Source organism: Hemitrygon akajei, chromosome 16 (assembly GCF_048418815.1).
Source record: "Hemitrygon akajei chromosome 16, sHemAka1.3, whole genome shotgun sequence".
Taxonomy (NCBI): Eukaryota; Metazoa; Chordata; class Chondrichthyes; order Myliobatiformes; family Dasyatidae; genus Hemitrygon; species Hemitrygon akajei.
The window spans coordinates 10031928-10050886 of NC_133139.1; the positions used below are offsets into that span (position 1 = coordinate 10031928).

An 18959-nucleotide genomic window follows, 5' to 3' on the forward strand; every position below is an offset into this window, starting at 1 on the left:
CTTCTCATTAACCTGATTGTGTTCCTTTCATTTGCTGTGATCGCCCGCAAGAAAGTGAAACTCGTGATCGTATGTGTCCACTGAACTTTGAGATAATCCAATCAAAGGCAATGGATAATCAAAACTTTGTTGTATATCACTTTTCTTAGTATATTAGAGTCCAAATTACCAGCATCAATGAAACATCGCAACAATTCTGGCAAGAAATGTATTATATAGAAGATCTGAGGAGTGGGAAAAGGGGGCATTTAAAGAGTGTAAGAGATCACATCTGTCTGGTCAAATTCCCTCACTTACTAGTTTATACACACAAAATGCTGGAGGAACTCAGCAGGACAGGCAGCATTTATGGAAATGGATAAAGAGCTGACATTTCAGGCTGAGACCCTTCTTCAGGACTGGAAGGGGAGGGGGAAGACGCCAGGAAAAAAGGTGGGGGGGGGGTAAAAAGGAGGATAGCTAGAAGGTGATAGGTGAGGTCAGGTAGGTGGGAAAGTTAAAGGGCTGGAGAGGAAGGAATGTGACAGGAGCCTTCCCCGATGCCTCTGATCTTGAGCCCATGCCCTCTTGATTTTAGCACCGCTTCCCTGGGAAAAGGATTGTACTTTCACCCCTCATGATCTTGTGAACATCATCAGGTCACCCCCTCGATCTCCAGGGAATACAGTCCTATTCCGAGCAACATCTCCTTGTAACTCAGACCCTCAAGTCCAAATTTCACAGTTCAAGTACACACATCCCACCAAGTACAACCCTGAGATTCATCTTCTTGCAGACACACTCAGTAAACCCACGGAACGCACACAGCCACAGAAAATGTCCAAACTCCTTACAGAGAGCAGTGGAGAATGACACCCAGTCCCCAATCACTGGCACGGTAAAGCATTGCGCTAACCACTGCGCCGTCGCACTGCCCATCTGTTATAGGAAACACCCATAGCACGGTATAGGAAAAATATCAACCGGTCCTCTAACAGGGAGCACACAAAATGGCAAGTGTAGCCTCACCGATGTTTTACCGTCCCTTCTTAACCGTATATTCAGCACTCTGACTGACGAGGACTTGTTGCCTTCAAGCTAGCCCCTTACAACTTGTATAAACACAAGTCTAAACAACCAATCTTACCTTTCTGCCATATGTTCTTCTCCAAGGAGCCAAAGTCAGGGATTTGCTCAGGGTATACAGCACACCAAATGAGCGCTGACTGTGTGTTTGGGAGGCACAGAACAGTTCTGCTGTTATCAAATTGCACAGAAGCTCAAAAGTCAAACCTTATCTCAGCAATTGAAAACAGTCCAATGATCAGTAAAAGCAATCAGCCAAGAGACTCACTTCAAGGTCAAATACTCAGTGATGATTACATCATGGATCTCACAGCTTCACTACTAACGCTAGATTGTCTCTGTAGTACATCAGACCGCTTACCACCATAGAACAGTACAGGCCTTTCAGCCCACAATGCTGTGCTGACCTTTTAAACTACTCAAACCATCCCCTCCCACAGAGCCTTCCATTTGTCTTTCATAAGTGTGCTTCTCCAAGAGTCTCTGAAATGCCCCTGATATAACTACATCCACCACCCCCCTCCCCCCCACCCACTGGCAGGGCAGTCCATTTACCCATCACCCACTGTGTAAAAAAAAAATCTACCTTCAACATCCCCTCCTATCCTTTCCTCCAAATATCTTTAAAATCATGGCCCATTGTATGTGCCATTTGAAACCCGGAAAATGTCTGTCTGTCCACTCAAAGTAAAAGTACATATATATGTCACCATGTACTACTGAGATTTCTTTAATTGCAAGCACACACAGTAAATACAAACACAATAGAATCAATGAAGGACTGCATCCAACAGGGCAGACAACAACCAACTGGGGAGAAAAAAACTTTAAAAAGAAAAATATTAATAATGAATATATAAGCAATAAGTATCAAAAATACGAGATGTAGAGTCCTTAAAAGCAAGTCTGTAAGTTGTGGGAACAGTTCAGTGATGTGGTGAGTGAAGTTGAGTGGTTATCCCTTCTGGTTCAAGAGCCTGATGGTTGAGGGGTGATAACTGTCCCCAAACCTGGTGATGTGAGACCTGAGGCTCCTGTACCTGGGAGCAGTGAGAAGAGGGTATGGCCTGGGTGTTGGGGGTCCCTGATGACGGATGCTGCTCTCTTGTGACATCATTTCACGTAGATGTGCTCAAAGGTGGGGAGGGCTTTAACTGGTCACATCCATTACTTTTTGAGGGTTTTCCAGTCAAGGACGTTGGTGTTTTCCTTGATGCAACCAGTCTCTACTACACATCTACAGAAGTTTGTCAAAGTTTCAGACGTCATGCTGACATGCTTTCTACTTTATTGCACTTGTGTGCTGGGACCAGGACAGGTCCTCTGACATGATTACAAGCAGGAATTTAAAGTTGCTGACTCTCTCCATCTCTGATCCCCCAATGAGGTCTGGCTCATGGACCTCCAATTTCCTCCTCCTGAAGTCAATAATTAGCTCCTTGGTCTTTCTGACATTGAGAATTTGTTGTTCAATGCCTCATATCATCTTGTACACCTTTATCAAGTCACCTCTCATCCTCTTTTACTCCAAAGAGAAAAACACTAACTCGCTCAACCCATCTACACAAGACGTGTTCTATATCCTTCCTGCAAATCTCCTCAACACCCTCTCTACACTTCGTACGTCCTTCCTGTAATGAGGACCTAATTTATCAATAGAAATTAAAACTTAATGAATAAGACATCAGAATTGAGGCATGGATCGAGTGGGAAGCCAGAGAATTTATCCCCAGGGCAGAAATGGCCAATATGGAAGGGGCATAGCTTTAAGGTGTTTGGAAGAACGAATAGGGGAATCTCAGAGACAAGTTTTGTTTTTACAAAAGCAGAGAGTGATAGGTGCACGGAACAGGCTGCCAGGATGGTGGTACAGGCACACCTCTGGCAGATACACTAGGGACATTTAAAAGAACTTAAAAACTTAAATAGCCACGTGGATGAAAGAAACGTTGAGGGGTATGTGGGGAGGAAGGGTTAGATTGTCTTATGGACAGTTTAGCCTACTCCAAGATCAAAGGAACACATTTAGGCCCTGCAGCCCATCAAATCTGCTCTGCTATTTGATACTGGCTGATTCACTTTCCCTCTCAGCCCCATTCTCCTGCCCTCTCCCCGTAACCTTTGACACTCTTACCCATCAAGAAACCATCAACCTCCACTTTAAATATGCCCTGTGACTTGGCCTCCACAGCCGTCAGTGAGAGCCGAACTTCACACATTCACCACCTTCTGGCTAAAGAAATTCCTCATCTCTATTCTGAAGGGGCAGCCTTGTATTCTGGGCCAGCACGATATCGTGAGTAAAACGACGTGTTCTCCTTTAGCAAAGACAATGAAATTAAAGACAGAAAATACTTTTTTTCATTTGAATATACAGCCAATAGAACAGTAAATACAATTAGTTTTTAAAGTTTTAATTATGTACTTTATCATATTCAACAGTTAAGCTGACTGCTGTTATCAAACCAGTTATAAACATGAAGGGACACGTGGCAGCATGAATCAATTCTGTGCTGTGGGATGGAGATAAGCATGTGATATTTTAGACTTTACACTTCCAAATGCTCATAATAAAAGGTGTTCAGGAACAGTTATTATCCCGCAACTAACAGGCCCTTGAACCAGATAACTTCATTCGAGTTCACTCACCCCATCACTAAACTGTTCCCACAATCTATGGACTAATTTTCAAGTACTACCAATATTGATTTCTTTGTTATTATTTTATCTTTTGTATTTGCACAGTTTTTTTGTCTTTCACACGTTGGTTGTCTGTCCTTTTGGGTGCCGTCTTTCATTGATTTTATTGCGTCTCTTGGATTTACTGTGCATGCCTGCAAGAAAATTAATCCCAGTGTTGTATATAATGTGTGCACTTCGATAATAAATTAGGCCATTTGGTCTATCGAGTCTCCTTCGCCATTTCATCCTGGCTGACCCATTTCAAGTCAAGTCAAGTCGAGTCAAGTCACTTTTATTGTCATTTTGACCATAACTGCTAGTACAGTACATAGTAAAAATGAGACAACGTTCTTCAGGACCATGGTGTTACATGACACAGTACAAAAACTAGACTGAACTACATAAAAAATAACACAGAGGAAGCTACACTAGACTACAGACCTACACTGGACTGCATAAAGTGCACAAAAACAGTGCAGGCATTACAATAAATAACAAACAGGACTATAGGGCAAGGTGTCAGTCCAGGCTTCGGGTATTGAGGAGTCCAATAGCTTGGGGGAAGAAACTGTTACATAGTCTGGTCGTGAGAGCCTGAATGCTTCGGAGCCTTTTCCCAGACGGCAGGAGGGAGAAGAGATTGTATGAGAAGTACATAGGGTCCTTCATAATGCTATTTCCTTTGCGGATGCAGCGTGTAGTGTAAATGTCCGTGATGGTGGGAAGAGAGACCCTGATTTTCTTCTCAGCTGACCTCACTATCTGCTGCAGGGTCTTGCGATCCGAGATGGTACAATTTCCGAACCAGGCAGTGATGCAGCTGCTCAGGACGCTCTCAATACAACCCCTGTAGAATGTGATGAGGATGGGGGGGTGGGAGATGGACTTTCCTCAGCCTTCGCAGAAAGTAGAGACGCTGCTGGGCTTTCTTTGCTATGGAGCTGGTGTTGAGGGACCAGGTGAGATTCTCCGCCAGGTGAACACCAAGAAAGTTAGGAATTTGAGAAGATAGATGCAGAGAATTTTGTTGAGATCCATACATCTACAGAAACTATGAAGGTGTGCCAGAGGTTTCCTAACGAGGAAGGCCACCGGCATTCCTTCAGGATTTATATCGATTTACAGAGCAGAGCATTCTGACCGGTCGCATCACTCCCTAGCATGGAGACTCCGATGCTCAGCATTGGCAGAGGGTCGTAGACTAAGCAAGCCCCATCACAGGCACAACCCCCTTCACCATCAAGGACATCTTCAAGAAGGCAGCATCCGTCACCAAGAACGCCTCACCTTCCGGCACATGCCCTCTTCTTGCAGGAAGTGGCAAGGCTGCTGCCAGGGGTTGGGCAAGGGGGGAAGTGGAGCCTTGAGTCACCCTCCCCACCAGCCTTCCCAGCCACTCTGCTGAGCACCTCTGCTCCAGCCGCCACAAACGGAACTTCCTCCTGGCCAAACATTTTAACACCCATTCCCATTCCGACATATCAGCTAATGGCCTCCTCTTGTGCCAAGATGAGGCCTCCTTTTAGGGTGAAGGAACAACACCCATTGCTCCTTCTGGTAAAAATACTTGTCTCCCCCTTCTCCTCAATCCCACATGCTGGACTTTTACCTCTTCTCACCTGCCTATCATCTCCCCTGGGTATCCTCCTCTTTCCCTTTCTCCTTTGGTCCAGTCTCCTCTCCTAGCAGATTCCTTTCTCTCCAGTCCTCTTCCTCCCTCACCTGACTTTGCCTATCACCTAGTTACCCTCCTTCCCCTCCCCTCACCCTTTTATTCTGGCGTCTTCCCCCTTCCTTTCCAGTCCTAAAGAAGGGATTCAGTTCAAAATGTTGACTGTTTATTCATTTCCATAGATGCTGCCTGACCTGCTGAGTTCCTCCAACATTTTGCTCTGGATTTCCAACATCTGCAGAATCTCGTGTTTATGACATCGTTATTTCTTTTTGCACTGTACGATTTAGTTTTAGAATTTATGGTAACTTAATGCCTTTGCAGTGCTATTACAAAACCACACATTTCATACAAATCCGTGATAACAAATCTGATTCTGACATGTGTGAAATAGTGATGGAACGACCTGTAGTACAGATTTCCCAGCTCATTCAACTTAAATTAAGAAAATGGATGCTAGAAAACTAAAAAAAAACAACTAAAAATTTCCTCTCAAAATTTTAAGGGTTTGGCATCAAGGCCACTAATCTGCAGTGCAGATCGCCTGGAAGGAAAATAATGACATTATTTCACAACTGATGCTTATAGCTAACCAACTGGTTCATCGCTGAAAACAATTAATTGCCCTTATCCAGACTGAATCAGAATCAGGTTTATTATCACCAGCATGTGACTGGGCTAAACATAATTATGATTCCACACCAACACATGTCCCATATGATCTCGGCTGACTAAAAGCCACTGGGTTGCATCAAACCACTACACCGACAACCATCTTCAATTCACAAGGAAACACACCAGCATCTTCTCTGATAAAATACCCACATCCCATGATCTGATTACTTATAAAAGAGAGGAATCATAATTTACTGAAGGCATTTCCTATGATAATCAGTTGTAAACATTCCTCAAGTTGAAAAAAAATTGAAAGGGGTGAATGCTTTCACTATTCAGCTAAAGGATGTCAACCTGAAACGTTAACCATTCCTCCTATACGTGCTTCCTGACCTAAATAGATTTGGTTTATTTGTCAGATGTACATCACAATATATGTGAAATGTGGGATGTGTTAATGGCCGACACAGTTTGAGGGCATCCCAAATGTTGCCACATTTCTGGTCACAACATAGCATGCCCACAGCTAGCCCCTCTTTGGACTGTGGGAGGAAACCAGAGCACTCAGTGGAAACACATGCGGTCACAGGGAAAACATACAAACTTCAACATACAGACAGTGGTGGTAATTGAACCCTGATCTTCCAATTACTGGAGATGTAAGGCACTACACTAATCTCTATGCTACCGTGCCCCCCCCCCCCACCTTTTAGTTGCATTGTTTTCTGTTTCTGAAGTCTTACTGTTATCCTAGTAAAACATCTCAGTCAAAATAAAAATGATTTTTAATAAAACTGTTCAGACCACTTCTGGAGTACTCTGAGCAGTTTTGGGTCCCTGATCTGAAAGACATGCTGGCGTTAGAGACAGTCCAGAGGTGGTTCACAAGAATGATTTCAGGAAGGGAAATTATTGCACAAGGAGCATTTAATGGCCCCAAGCTTGTACTTGCCGGAGTTCAGAAGAATGAGGAACGGATATCTCATTGAAACCTATTGAACATTGAAAGGCTAAGACAGAGTGGATGTAAAGAGGTTGTTTCACATCAATGTGGGGGAGTCTAGGACCAGAAGGAACAACCTCAGAATAGAGGGGCAAATCTTTAGAATAGAGATGAGGAGGAATTTCTTCAATCAGAGGGTAGCGAATCTGTGGGACTCAATGCCACATATTAAAAGCAGAGGTTAGCAGGTCTTGCTTAGTCAGGGTGTCAAAGGTTATGGGAAGAAGCCAAGAGAATGGGGTTCAGAGGGATAATAAATCAGCCATGATGGAATGGCTCAGCAGACTCGATGGGTCAAATGGTCTAATTCTGCTCTTATGACAATAGCAGTCTTTAGAGAAAGCAGCCCAGGTTTTGCATTTATGCTCCTCTGAACAGGCTATCTTCCCGAGTCTGTCAAACATTGTCACTGTATTAACAATCCCGTCTGTATCTGGCTCTACAAAACTGCAGTCGTACTCAATCCTGCTCAGCAGGCCTCACTCTCCACAAACCATCCTTCTCAGCAAAGCACTTCAAAAATTTTTTCCAAAACTAAATACAGTGTCATTAATGTATGACATGTGCTTTTTCCTCACTCAATACTGTGACAATTGCACTTTTGATTTCTTAATCCTCGTTTCCCAAAGGCTTCCAATTTCTATTTTAAACTGAGGCCCAAAAGGCCTTGCTCCAGAACAGTCAAACTGGATTTGGATCATATCACTATGAATGCTTTGTCTAATTATTTTGTGGTGGTCAGAGTCCAACTCCAAGAATAAAATACTGTTCAAACAGAACAACTGTTATTAGATGACTTAATGCCAAAAACAAACAATCCTTATTCATAACAATCTACACTCCGTGGTCATGTAATTACGTACACCTGAATATCTGCTTATTAATGCAAATATCTAATCAGCCAATAATAGGGCAGCAACTCTATGCACAAAAGCATGCAGACATGGTCAAGGCCAAATGTCAGAATGGGGAAGAATTGTGATCCAAGTGACTGTGGAATGCCAGATAGGGTGGTCTGAGTATCTCAGAAACTGCTGATCTTCAGAGATTTTCATGCACAATGGTCTCTAAAGTTTAGGGCGAATGGTGTGGAAAACAAAACAATCAAGTGACAATTCTGTTGGCAAAAATGTCTTGTTAATGAGAGAGTTCGGGAGAATGGCCAGACTGGTTCAAGCTGACAGGAAGGCGACAGCAACTCAAATAACCACGTGTTACAACAGCGGTGTGCAGAAGAGCATCTCTGAACGCACAACACGTCAAACCTTGAAGTGGATGGGCTATAGCAACTGAAGACCACAAACATACATTCAGTGGCCACTCTATTAGGTGCGGGAGGTATTTAATAAAGTGGTCACTGAGTGTACAGACAACAAGTTGAGGAGTAGACCAAATGGCTCTTAAGCTTGATTTGTCATTGACTAATCTGATCTGACCTTTGGCCTCGTCACCTTCCTTTCCATTCCCTATAACCCTCAACCATCTTATAGACCAAACATGAGCACACTCTACTTTGACTGACTAGCTTTGCTAGATACACAGCATTCAGATTTATTTTTATTATAAAAGCAATACTGGGTCATAGCTTTGGGTCCCATAGCACCAAGTTCAGGAAAAGTACAACCACCAGGCTCCTGAACCGGAGTGGGCAACTTCATTCACCTCAACGGTGAACTGATTCCACAACCTACCGAAAGGGTCTCAGCCCAAAACATTGACTGTACTTCTTTCCATAGATACTGCCCGGCCTGCCCAGCACTTTGTGTGTGTTCCATAACCTGCAGACTCATTTTCACAGATGCTACAACTCATGTTCTCAGTATTATTTATTATTAAGTGTCTTTGAACAGTCTGTCTTTTGCACATTGGATGTTTGTCTTTGTGTGTAGTCTTTAATTGATCCTATAGTTTTTCATTTGTTCTGTGAATGCCTGCAAGAAAATGAATCTCAGGGTTGTATATGGTGACATATATGTACAAATGTTTTTACTTTGTGGGGGTAGAAGGGTGGGTTGGTAAGTTTGCAGACGACACAAAGATTGGTGGTGTTGTGGATAGTGTAGAGGATTGTCGAAGCTTGCAGAGAGACATTGATAGGATGCAGAAGTGGGCTGAGAAGTGGCAGATGGAGTTCAACCCGGAGAAGTGTGAGGTGGTACACTTTGGAAGGACAAACTCCAAGGCAGAGTACAAAGTAAATGGCAGGATACTTGGTAGTGTGGAGGAGCAGAGGCATCTGGGGGTACATGTCCACAAATCCCTGAAAGTTGCCTCACAGGTAGATAGGGTAGTTAAGAAAGCTCATGGAGTGTTAGCTTTCATAAGTCGAGGGATAGAGTTTAAGAGTCGCGGGGTAATGATGCAGCTCTATAAAACTCTGGTTAGGCCACACTTGGAGTACTGTGTCCAGTTCTGGTCACCTCACTATAGGAAGGATGTGGAAGCATTGGAAAGGGCACAGAGGAGATTTACCAGGATGCTGCCTGGTTTAGAGAGTATGGATTATGGTCAGAGATTAAGGGAGCTAGGGTTTTACTCTCTGGAGGGAAGGAGGATGAGAGGAGACATGTTAGAGGTATACAAGATATTAAGAGGAATAGATAGAGTGGACAGCCAGTGCCTCTTCCCCAGGGCACCACTGCTCAGTACAAGAGGACATGGTTTAAGGTAAGGGGAGGAAAGTTCAAGGGGGATATTAGAGGAAGGTTGTTGTGTTTTTTTTTTACTAAGAGTGGTTGGTGCCTGAGTCAGTGGTGGAGGCAGATACACTAGTGAAATTTAAGAGACTATTAGACAGGTATATAGAGGAATTTAAGGTGGGGGGTTATATGGGAGGCAGGGTTTAAGGGTTGGCACAACATTGTGGGCTGAAGGGCCTGTACTGTGCTGTATTATTCTATATTCTTCTTTGATAATAAATTTACATTGAGCTTTGAATTGAACGAATGCAACGTGTAAAATCATTTGAAACAGAAATTTTGTGTAACCACAAAGGTTTTAGATGCCTTCTGGATTTAGAGGTGGCGTTACATGCATTTGTTCAGCCCACTGTGCTTTCCCCGACTCTTTGAACGTACCCACCAATCCAATGTGCTCGGAACATATTTCGGTTCACAAGCCCTTCAATTCTCCGAATATCCACCTACATTGGGGCAGTTAGTACCGACGTCACTGGAACATGGCAGGAAACCACCAGATCAGCGAAGGGAAAAGCCAAACAGTGTCAGGAAGAGTGTGCAAATACACCACAGGCAGCAGTTGTGGTCAGGACCAAACTGGGTCATTCCAGCTACGCAGCAGCAAAAAAAAATAAAATAACGCTGCCAACTATCTTGTCCAAGAAGCATTTTAAACAGCTCAAATAATAAACTGTTCAATTTATCATTTTGTACTATCACATTCCTGGTCTACAAGGCAACCCGTGAAATTCTTGGACTTTTTACTGAAATGGCAAATGTCTCGTGTGGGGAGTGAACATATACTCGACGGCCACTTCGTTTGGTACACCGACACATCTACCGGTTAATGTAAATATCTCATCAGCCCATCAGGTGGCGGCAACTCAATGCACACAAGCATGGCGACATGGTCACGAGGTTCAGTTGTTGCTCAGACCAAACATCAGAATGAGGGAGAAATGTGATCCCAGTGACTTTGACTACAGAACGATTGTTGGAAACTGAAATCCTGGAATCTGACATGTTGTCGGCTGAGTCTCAAGATGGCGAGGGGGTGTACAGTCAATGGCCACGTTATTAGGTACACCTGCTAGCTAATGCGAATATCTAATCAGCCAATCCTGCGGCAGCAATTCAATGCACAAAAGCTTGCAGACGTGGTCAAGACCAAATATCAGAATGGGGAAGAAATGTAACCCAAATGATTGCTGATGCCAAATGGGGGCTGGTTAGTTTCTCATCGTCTCAAATGACACTTGATAACAGCTTCTTCTTTCAGCCAAAACCAAGCTTAATAGTCATCTAAAGGATTCAGACGAGTCCAGTGCCTCTTAGGAAGAGAAAGTAAAACAGATGGTGGGATTTCCGGCCAACAGCACCTTGGCTGCATTCTGCACTCGCAGTTGTACGGTTCAGACAAGGGAAAGTCGATAGATGACTAATCACAGGGTGAAGGCTTTTCTTGCACAAATCCCGTTACAGCAAAGTCAGAACAAGCACAATAGCACAATAGAAACCATGCAGGCACCTGACAGCTGGTCAGATCCATCTCCCAGCTTAGCCAGCTGTCAAAGCAAAAAATCCAGGCAATTAGGAAAAGCCAATTTGGTATTATGGAAAGGTAATTATATTTGCAAAACATAATAGTGTTTGAAGTAGTAACACTATGGATAACAAGAAACTGAAAGATTATAGTATGCCTAGAAAAGACATTCAACTCTGCCATGGATGGCCCCAAGCCAGTCTGCAAAAGGAGGGGGGTTGGGTAGGGGCCTAGCGACCCCAACCCATAAAAATCCAGAAACATCAACAGAAGCCCCAAAGACCTCTGTCCTGAGAGAGGAAGGGTCTTTGCAAGGATGTATTAACTTGTGTGGTGAAATGAGAAGCCACAGGGCCGATCAACTTACGACCCAGGACAGAGGATACTGGGGAGCTGCGGCTGATGGCCTATGCCCCAGTAGCAGTGATGGAACCAAGATAGAAGATGCCACATAGTGATAGTGAAAAGTAATAGTGTGGGATGTAGTATGTTGGCATGGATTTTTAAAAAAAGGGACATTTTCTGTTGGCAATTAAAATTCAAAGTTCAAAGTAAAATTATCACAATACATGTATGTCACCTTATAATCACCTTGAGATTCTTTCTCTTCAAAGCAATTTTATTATAAAGTACATATATCACCATATACAATCCATTTTCTTGCAGGCGATTCACAACAAATACAAACAACAGAATTAATGAAAAACCACATACAAGATGGACAAACAACCAATGTGCAAAAGACAACAAACTGTGCAAATATAAAAAGAAAAAAATAGTAATAATAAAAAGCAATAAATACCAAGAACATGAGATAAAGAGTCTTTGACAGTCAGTTGACAGGTTGCGGGAACAGTTCAGTGATGATGCGAGTGAAATTGAGTGAAGTTATCCCCTCTGGTTCAAGAGCCTGATGGCTGAGGATTAATAGCTGTTCCTGAACCCTGTCACAAATTGTATGCCATAGGGATCAGGACTTGGGTCTCACTCATCTACAATTTAAGTAAGTGTCTTGGCATCATTGTTATATTTGGTAATGACAGAGTAGGTAGGAAAGCAAGCTGTAAGGAGGACAGAAGGTAATTGCAGATGAGTTACGTGAGTGGGCATGCATTTACCAGTGGCGCATAATGAGACAAATTGTGAAATTCAGAGAAATCCCAAAGGGAAGTAGAGATCAAAAGGGAAGCAAGGCTGTGTCTAGTGAAGGATTTACTATAAAGGTCAACTCTCCAGATGTTCTGCCTGGCAGGAGTGATCATATTAAATGAGGAGATGACGTACACACTATTCAGAATGCAATTTCCCAACAGGAATTGCCAAATATGAGATAATAAACTTGATGAAAAGGAAATATTTAATATTAAAGCATTATAAACAGAAGATTGTGTAATCCCTCCTCTTTAAAACAAACCAGGTTTCAGCCACTTAACTCTTTTACCGAAGGTTCTGACATTATCCTTCATGTTCCCCCCCCCCCCCCACCTGGTCACACCCATCACCTGCCCACACCCATCACCTGCCAACCTGTACTCCTTCCCCACCTCCATTTTCTTAATTCTTCCTCCTTCCTTTCCAGTCCTGATAAAAGGTTTGGAGAAACGTCTTTCCTTGAAATTAAAGTCCAGTGACGACAGTAAATCATTTGAACAGAGCCATAGAAAAATAAAGCACAGAACCCGGTCCTTTGACCCATCCAGTCTGTCCTGAACCACTTAAAACCGTTTACTCCCATCGACCTGCACCGGGACCATGCCCAGCCATCCATGTACCTATCCAAACTTCTCTTAAACATTGAAATCAAAAAAAAAAAAAAAAAAATTTTTAAATGTTTTTAAAATCACATACACCATCTGTGCTTGGCAGCTCATTCCACACTCTCACGGCCCTGAGTGAAGTTGAAGTTCCCCTTAAACTTTTCATCTTTAATCCTTAAACCACAGCCACTAGTTGTAACCCTACACAACCTCAGTGGAAAAACCCTGCTTGTACTTACCCTATCTATACCACTCTTAATTCTGTACATCTCTATCAAATCTCCCCTCTACCTTCTACGTTCCAACCAAGAGAGTCCTAACCTATTCAATCTTCCCTTATAACTCAGATCCTCCAGACCCAGCAACATCCTTGTAAATTTTCTCTGTATGCTTTCAACTTTATTTACATCTTTCCTGTAAGCTAGAGTAATTCTAGATGTGCTAACTACCAGGAGGTACGTCTCTACCAAAGGAAGAGAAAGGCACTGCTTCCCTCCGCCAGCCTGCAGGTCACCCTTGGGCAAGGTGTAGCGCCTGCTTAGCCCCCCAATCAGGGTCACGCGAAGCCATGGGAGCAGCTGGTGCATATCACAGTCCTGGTTATGTGATCACTGGTGCCAGGCAGACAATCTCTGAAGAGTATTAATAATGGCTGCAGTCCTCTGTCTTGAAACACACTGCCCAGAAGAAAGCAATGACAAACTACCTCTGTCGTAAAATCTGCCAAGAGCGATCATGGTCACAGAGATCATGATCACCAATTTTCCCTCCAAGGTGCGCATGTGCGCACACACATCTTTTGCTACCAGCGCACATACGGAATGAATGAATTAATTAATTTATTTCAGTCAGTACAAATATAACAAAAAGCATCATTTACAACGATGATTTTATAGGACAAAATTACAACAAAAAACATAGATATTCTTTAAAACAGACCGAAAGGCTGTAGGCTGAAGCTACAGCTTATTATGCCTACCCCTCTTACTCATACAACAACGTATTTGGCGTCAATCATCACATCAAAAACAAAAAAATTTCATAATCTTTTAACACAAAATCCAATTCAAAATATCATTTATTTACATTACTCCCATTCATTTTAAATCATGTATTTTATATTTGTTCATTAAATAATTTTTAAATAATTTTTTAAAACTTAAGTGTAGAGCATGTTTTTAAATTCTCACTACAACTGTTCCATAGATTCACCCCCAACTGAAATACAATGATTTTTTACATTTGTTCTTATCCTTTGTTTCTGAAATTTACATGTTCCTCTCAAATCATGTTGACTTTCTCTCAGTTTATACAACCTTTGGATACTTTCTGGTAGCTGTCCATTTTTTACTTTATACATAACTTGTATTAATTAAAATCTACAAAATCTCTGAATTTTAAAGCGTTCAGTCGAATAAATAGTGGATTGGTTGGCTCATAATAACTTGTCTTATTTACAATTTGTATAACTTTCTTTTGGAGTAGAAAAATTGAATTTGTATTTGTTTTATATGTATTTCCCCATACTCCTACACAGTAAGTCATGTATGGGACTACAAGTGAACAGTATAATGTATACAAAGATTCCTGATTTAAGAAATCTTGCGCTTTGTACAGTATTGCAATAGATTTTGACACTTAAACTGGATTTTGACATAGGAATTTAAACCACACACAAAAAGGTTGTCACCCTTTATCTCATTGGCATGTTAAGTACATTTCACAATCAAACGCAATCACATTTCCTTTTCTGGTTTCCGATGCAGATGGTGTTGACAATGAGGAGTTTGTGATGATTTGTCTGCAGAGTTCAGAACTGCCTTATTTATACCACTTTTATTGGAGAAACAGTATTAAAGTTTCACAGCACAAGATTTTTGCGCAAACTGTTCATTATGAATTCGAGGGAACACTGAAGACCTATGCCATATGACGCAACCTACTCCTCAGCCTTTTTGTCTCCAGTCCTGCCGAAGGGTCTTGGCCCAAAACGTCAACTGCGCTTTTCTTCCATAGATGCTGCCTTGGCCGCCGAGTTCCTCCAGCATTTCGTGTGTGTTGCTTGGATTTCCAGCATCTGTAGATTCTCTCTCGTTTGTAACATGATGCCGCCAGTCAGGAGGTGCTGTTGTACCCGAGCACTCCTACATTACCCTTCAGTGAGGCTTTTCAAATAAGATGTTAGGCACGATTCAAAACCCTTCTATCAGGTTGGTGAAAACTTTGCGGCTAATTTTGAAGAGCGCGAGTGACCCGATCTTTACTATTTTTATCTGTCAACCGAAAGTGCATCAGCTCTGACGATTATAGTGTTACTTAAAGGAAACTGGCAAGTGATCAGCCTATCTTTCCTACAGTACAATGACCACACTTCAAGACCAGTGTCATTGACTGCCAGGAATCCAGTGTATTCACCATACAAACAGGAGAAAAATCTGCAGATGCTGGAAATCCAAAGCAAAACACACACTATGCTGGAGGAACTCAGCAGACCAGGCAGCATCTATGGAAAAGAGCAAACAGTCAACGATTCAGGCAAAACACCTCATCAGGATGGGAGAGAAAGTGGAGAAGTCAGATTAAGGTGGGGGAGGGGAGGAAGAAGTACAAGGTGGTAGGTGAGAGGTGAAACTGGGAGAGGGGGAGGGGTGAAGTAAAGAGCTGGGAAGTCAATTGGTGAAAGAGATAAAGGGCTGGAAAGGGGGGATTCTGATAGGAAAGGTCAGAAGACCATGGAAGAAAAGGAAGGAGGAGCACCAGAGGGAGGTGATGAGCAGATATGGAGATGGGGTGAGACGGAAACAGAAATGGTGGAGGAGGAGGGGGGGGGGGGCTTGAAATTACTGGAAGTTCAAGAAATTGATCTCCAGGCCTCGAGGCTGGCGGCTACCCAGGCGCATTACAAGATGCTGCTCCTCCAAACTGAGTGTGGCTTCGTCATGGTAATAGAGGCGGCCATGGAACATCGTATCTGGGTAGCTGAAAGGCGATTGGTGAAGCCAGGTGGGTGTGAAAGGTCAAGGGCTGAGTAAGAAGGAATCTGATAGGAGGGGAGAGTGGACCATAGCAGAAAGAGGAGGGGGAGAGCAAATCGAGGGGGAAGTGATAGGTGGGTGAGAAAAGAACACGATCTGACAGGAAAAGGAAGACTGCTGGAACTAAATAATAGAAAAATAAATCAGAAGACATCTTACATGACTGAGATTAATACCTATCCAGATTGTAGTGTCTACGGTCAATGTTTAGTTGTGGACATGTGAATGGTTGAATGACAACTGAACGTTGAACTCGTGTCTCCACTGCCATTACTTTAGCTGCCTGGCTCGCAAGTGGGTGGAAGCTATGTGTGTAGGCTTCAATTACACAGGCTGCGAAGTGCATCGCAACTTATCAAACTATGTGCATGCCACCACAAGCATTTACAGAAAAATAAAATAGAATTTGTGAAAAACGACCCCGGGTAAACAAAGACTAACAAACAACCAATGTGCAAAAGATGACAAATTGTGCAACTCAGCATTTACATAATATTGAGAAGATGAGTTGTAGAGTCCTTGAAAGTGAGTGGATAGGGGTTGTGGAATCAGATCAGTGTCAAAGTGAGTGAATTTATCCAAGCTAGCTCAAGAGCCTAATATAGTGAACTGGTGTGGGGACCAGAGGCTCCTGTACCCAACAGCAATCCCATCAGTCTCGTTTTCCCACTTATTTCCTTGCAATTCCCCTCTTTCTCAGATGCCCGCCTAGATTCTCCTGTCGACTACGTACACTGAGAGCAAGTGCACAGTGATCCCACTAACAGCATGTCTGTGCAACGTGGGACGGGACCACAGGGGCCGAGGGGAGCCCATGTGTTGTAACGTGAGTATTATTAAAAGTAAGTTAATACGAATCGGAAGCTGTTGGTAACAAGAGGTGGGTTCCGGGGTCAGCAGGGTTTTACTTCCAGTATGTATTGTATATAGTTCCTCCACCCATGCCGCACGAGGTACCGGGAAGCCTCTGTATTTGTAAATATCGTTTGCCGTCCCAGATAAAGATGCTCTTTTGGCCATTAAATTGTCGAGCGGTCCTTTTGTAAAGTAGAAGTTAGCACACTATGCATTCTGGAGAACGTACAAAATCGCACAAGTCGCCAGAGGGAACCGAGCCAAGTATGCACGGGATTGGGCAGGAGTCACCACAGAACTGCCCCTTACAACACTGTCACCCACTAAGGGAAAGTGAAGCAGCAGGAAGTTTTCATGTGTGGCATCTGCTTACGTATGACTTGATCTTCACGCTGAACTAAAACATGATAACACCAATGTCCCTGATACAGTTTTGTTAAGACAATGGAAGGAAACAATCTGTAGCCTTAGAAAGGAGAAAAGGTTGCTTAAACAGACAATACCAACAGCAATATTAATGATTTATAAACACAAGAGACGCCAGATTTCCAACATTTGCAGATCAACACACACTAAAATGCTGGAGGAATTCAGCAGGTCATACAGCGTCTATGGAAAGGAATAAACAGTCGATGATATGGGCCAAGACTCTTCGTCAGGACTATGATGAATTTACCGAGTTGATTTCTCCATCCCTTTCCATGGATGCTGCCTGACCTGCTGAGTTCCTCCAGCGTCTGGTGTGTGTTCCTCATAATCTTAGTAAGTGTGGCATTTTCCCCAAGGGAATTTTTTTGACCAGTTTAGCAGTGAAAAGCCATGATTAATCCTAATGGGTCTGACCCATTGTATTCTGATCAACAAGATACCACTTATGAATACAGTATCAAAAAATACAACTTCTTGTTGAACGCAAATGTTAAAATCACAAAATAGAATTGGATTTATGTTTTCCTTCATATTACACAAGGGGTAGAGAGAATGCATGTCATTCAAAAAAAAAAAATCACCATCTCACATTGAAGACACGATGGAGCTGGCTGAATTTACAACCTTCTGCAGCTTTTTCCGAGGGGCCACCGCACAGCATCGGAAAAGGCTGCAGAAAGTTGTAAACTCAGCCAGCTCCATCGTGGCCACTAGCCTCACCAGCATCGAGAGCATCTCTAAATGGCAAAGCCTCAAAAAAAAAGGCAACACCCATTGTTAAGTACCCCCATCACCCAGGACATACCCTCTTCTCATTGCTCCCATCAAGAGATACAGGAGCCTGAAGGCACACACTCCATGTTTCAGGAACAGCATCTTCCCCTCTGCAATCAGATTCCTGAATGGACATTGAACCCATGAACATGACCTCACTATTTCCCCCCCTTACTTTGTGCACTACTCGTTTAAAAACAAATAAATATATATATACACATACATACATACACACACACTGTAATACATAATAAAAAAAACACACAATTACAATGTAATGCTGCTCTGAAAGAACAAATTTCATGATATATGCCAGTGACATTAAACCAGATTCTGATTCTGTTTAAAACTAACTTAAAAAGCACTTGGACAGGTAAGTGGGTAGGAAAAGTTTATGGGCCAAATATAGGAGGCAAATGGGACTCATTCACAGAGGAAACTTAGCGTGGGCCAGCTGGGATGAAGAACCTGCTTCTGCGATGAATGTCTAATTAATCCTAGATCCATTTCAAATTCAGATATATTATAAAAATTCTAAGGAAAAAAATCACCATTACAAACAAATGCTGAACAAGTTAACTGGCTTCAGGCTCCTGTCCCTCCTCTCTGATGGTGGTAATGAGAGGAGCGCACATCCCAGATGATAAGGGTCCTCGGGCAGTGCATACACTTGTTTGGAGTTCTACGCCTTACAGTTGAACCCCTTTTCATCACTACCATCTGGTAGGAGATACAGGAAACACAAAGTACACCGCAGATGCTCTGGTCAAATCAACACGTACAAACAAGCTGGATGAACTCAGCAGGTCGGGCAGCATCCGTTGAAATGAGCAGTCAACGTTTCGGGCCGA

General features: G+C 42.8%; 1 protein-coding gene across 2 annotated transcripts in view; it reads right to left on the reverse strand.

The window, feature by feature from the left end:
* The window catches only part of LOC140739743 (GRAM domain-containing protein 2B), a 104945-nt gene that overhangs the window by 73053 nt on the left and 12933 nt on the right, over positions 1–18959 (reverse strand). The window contains exon 1 of one of the 2 annotated variants that reach the window (XM_073068213.1): positions 1127–1224. The exons of the other annotated variant lie outside the window; for it this stretch is intronic. Within the exon in view, the coding sequence (XP_072924314.1) occupies positions 1127–1137 (11 nt within the window). The 5' untranslated portion in view covers positions 1138–1224. Of the gene's footprint in view, positions 1–1126; positions 1225–18959 lie in introns of those variants that run through there. 2 annotated transcript variants of the gene reach the window in all.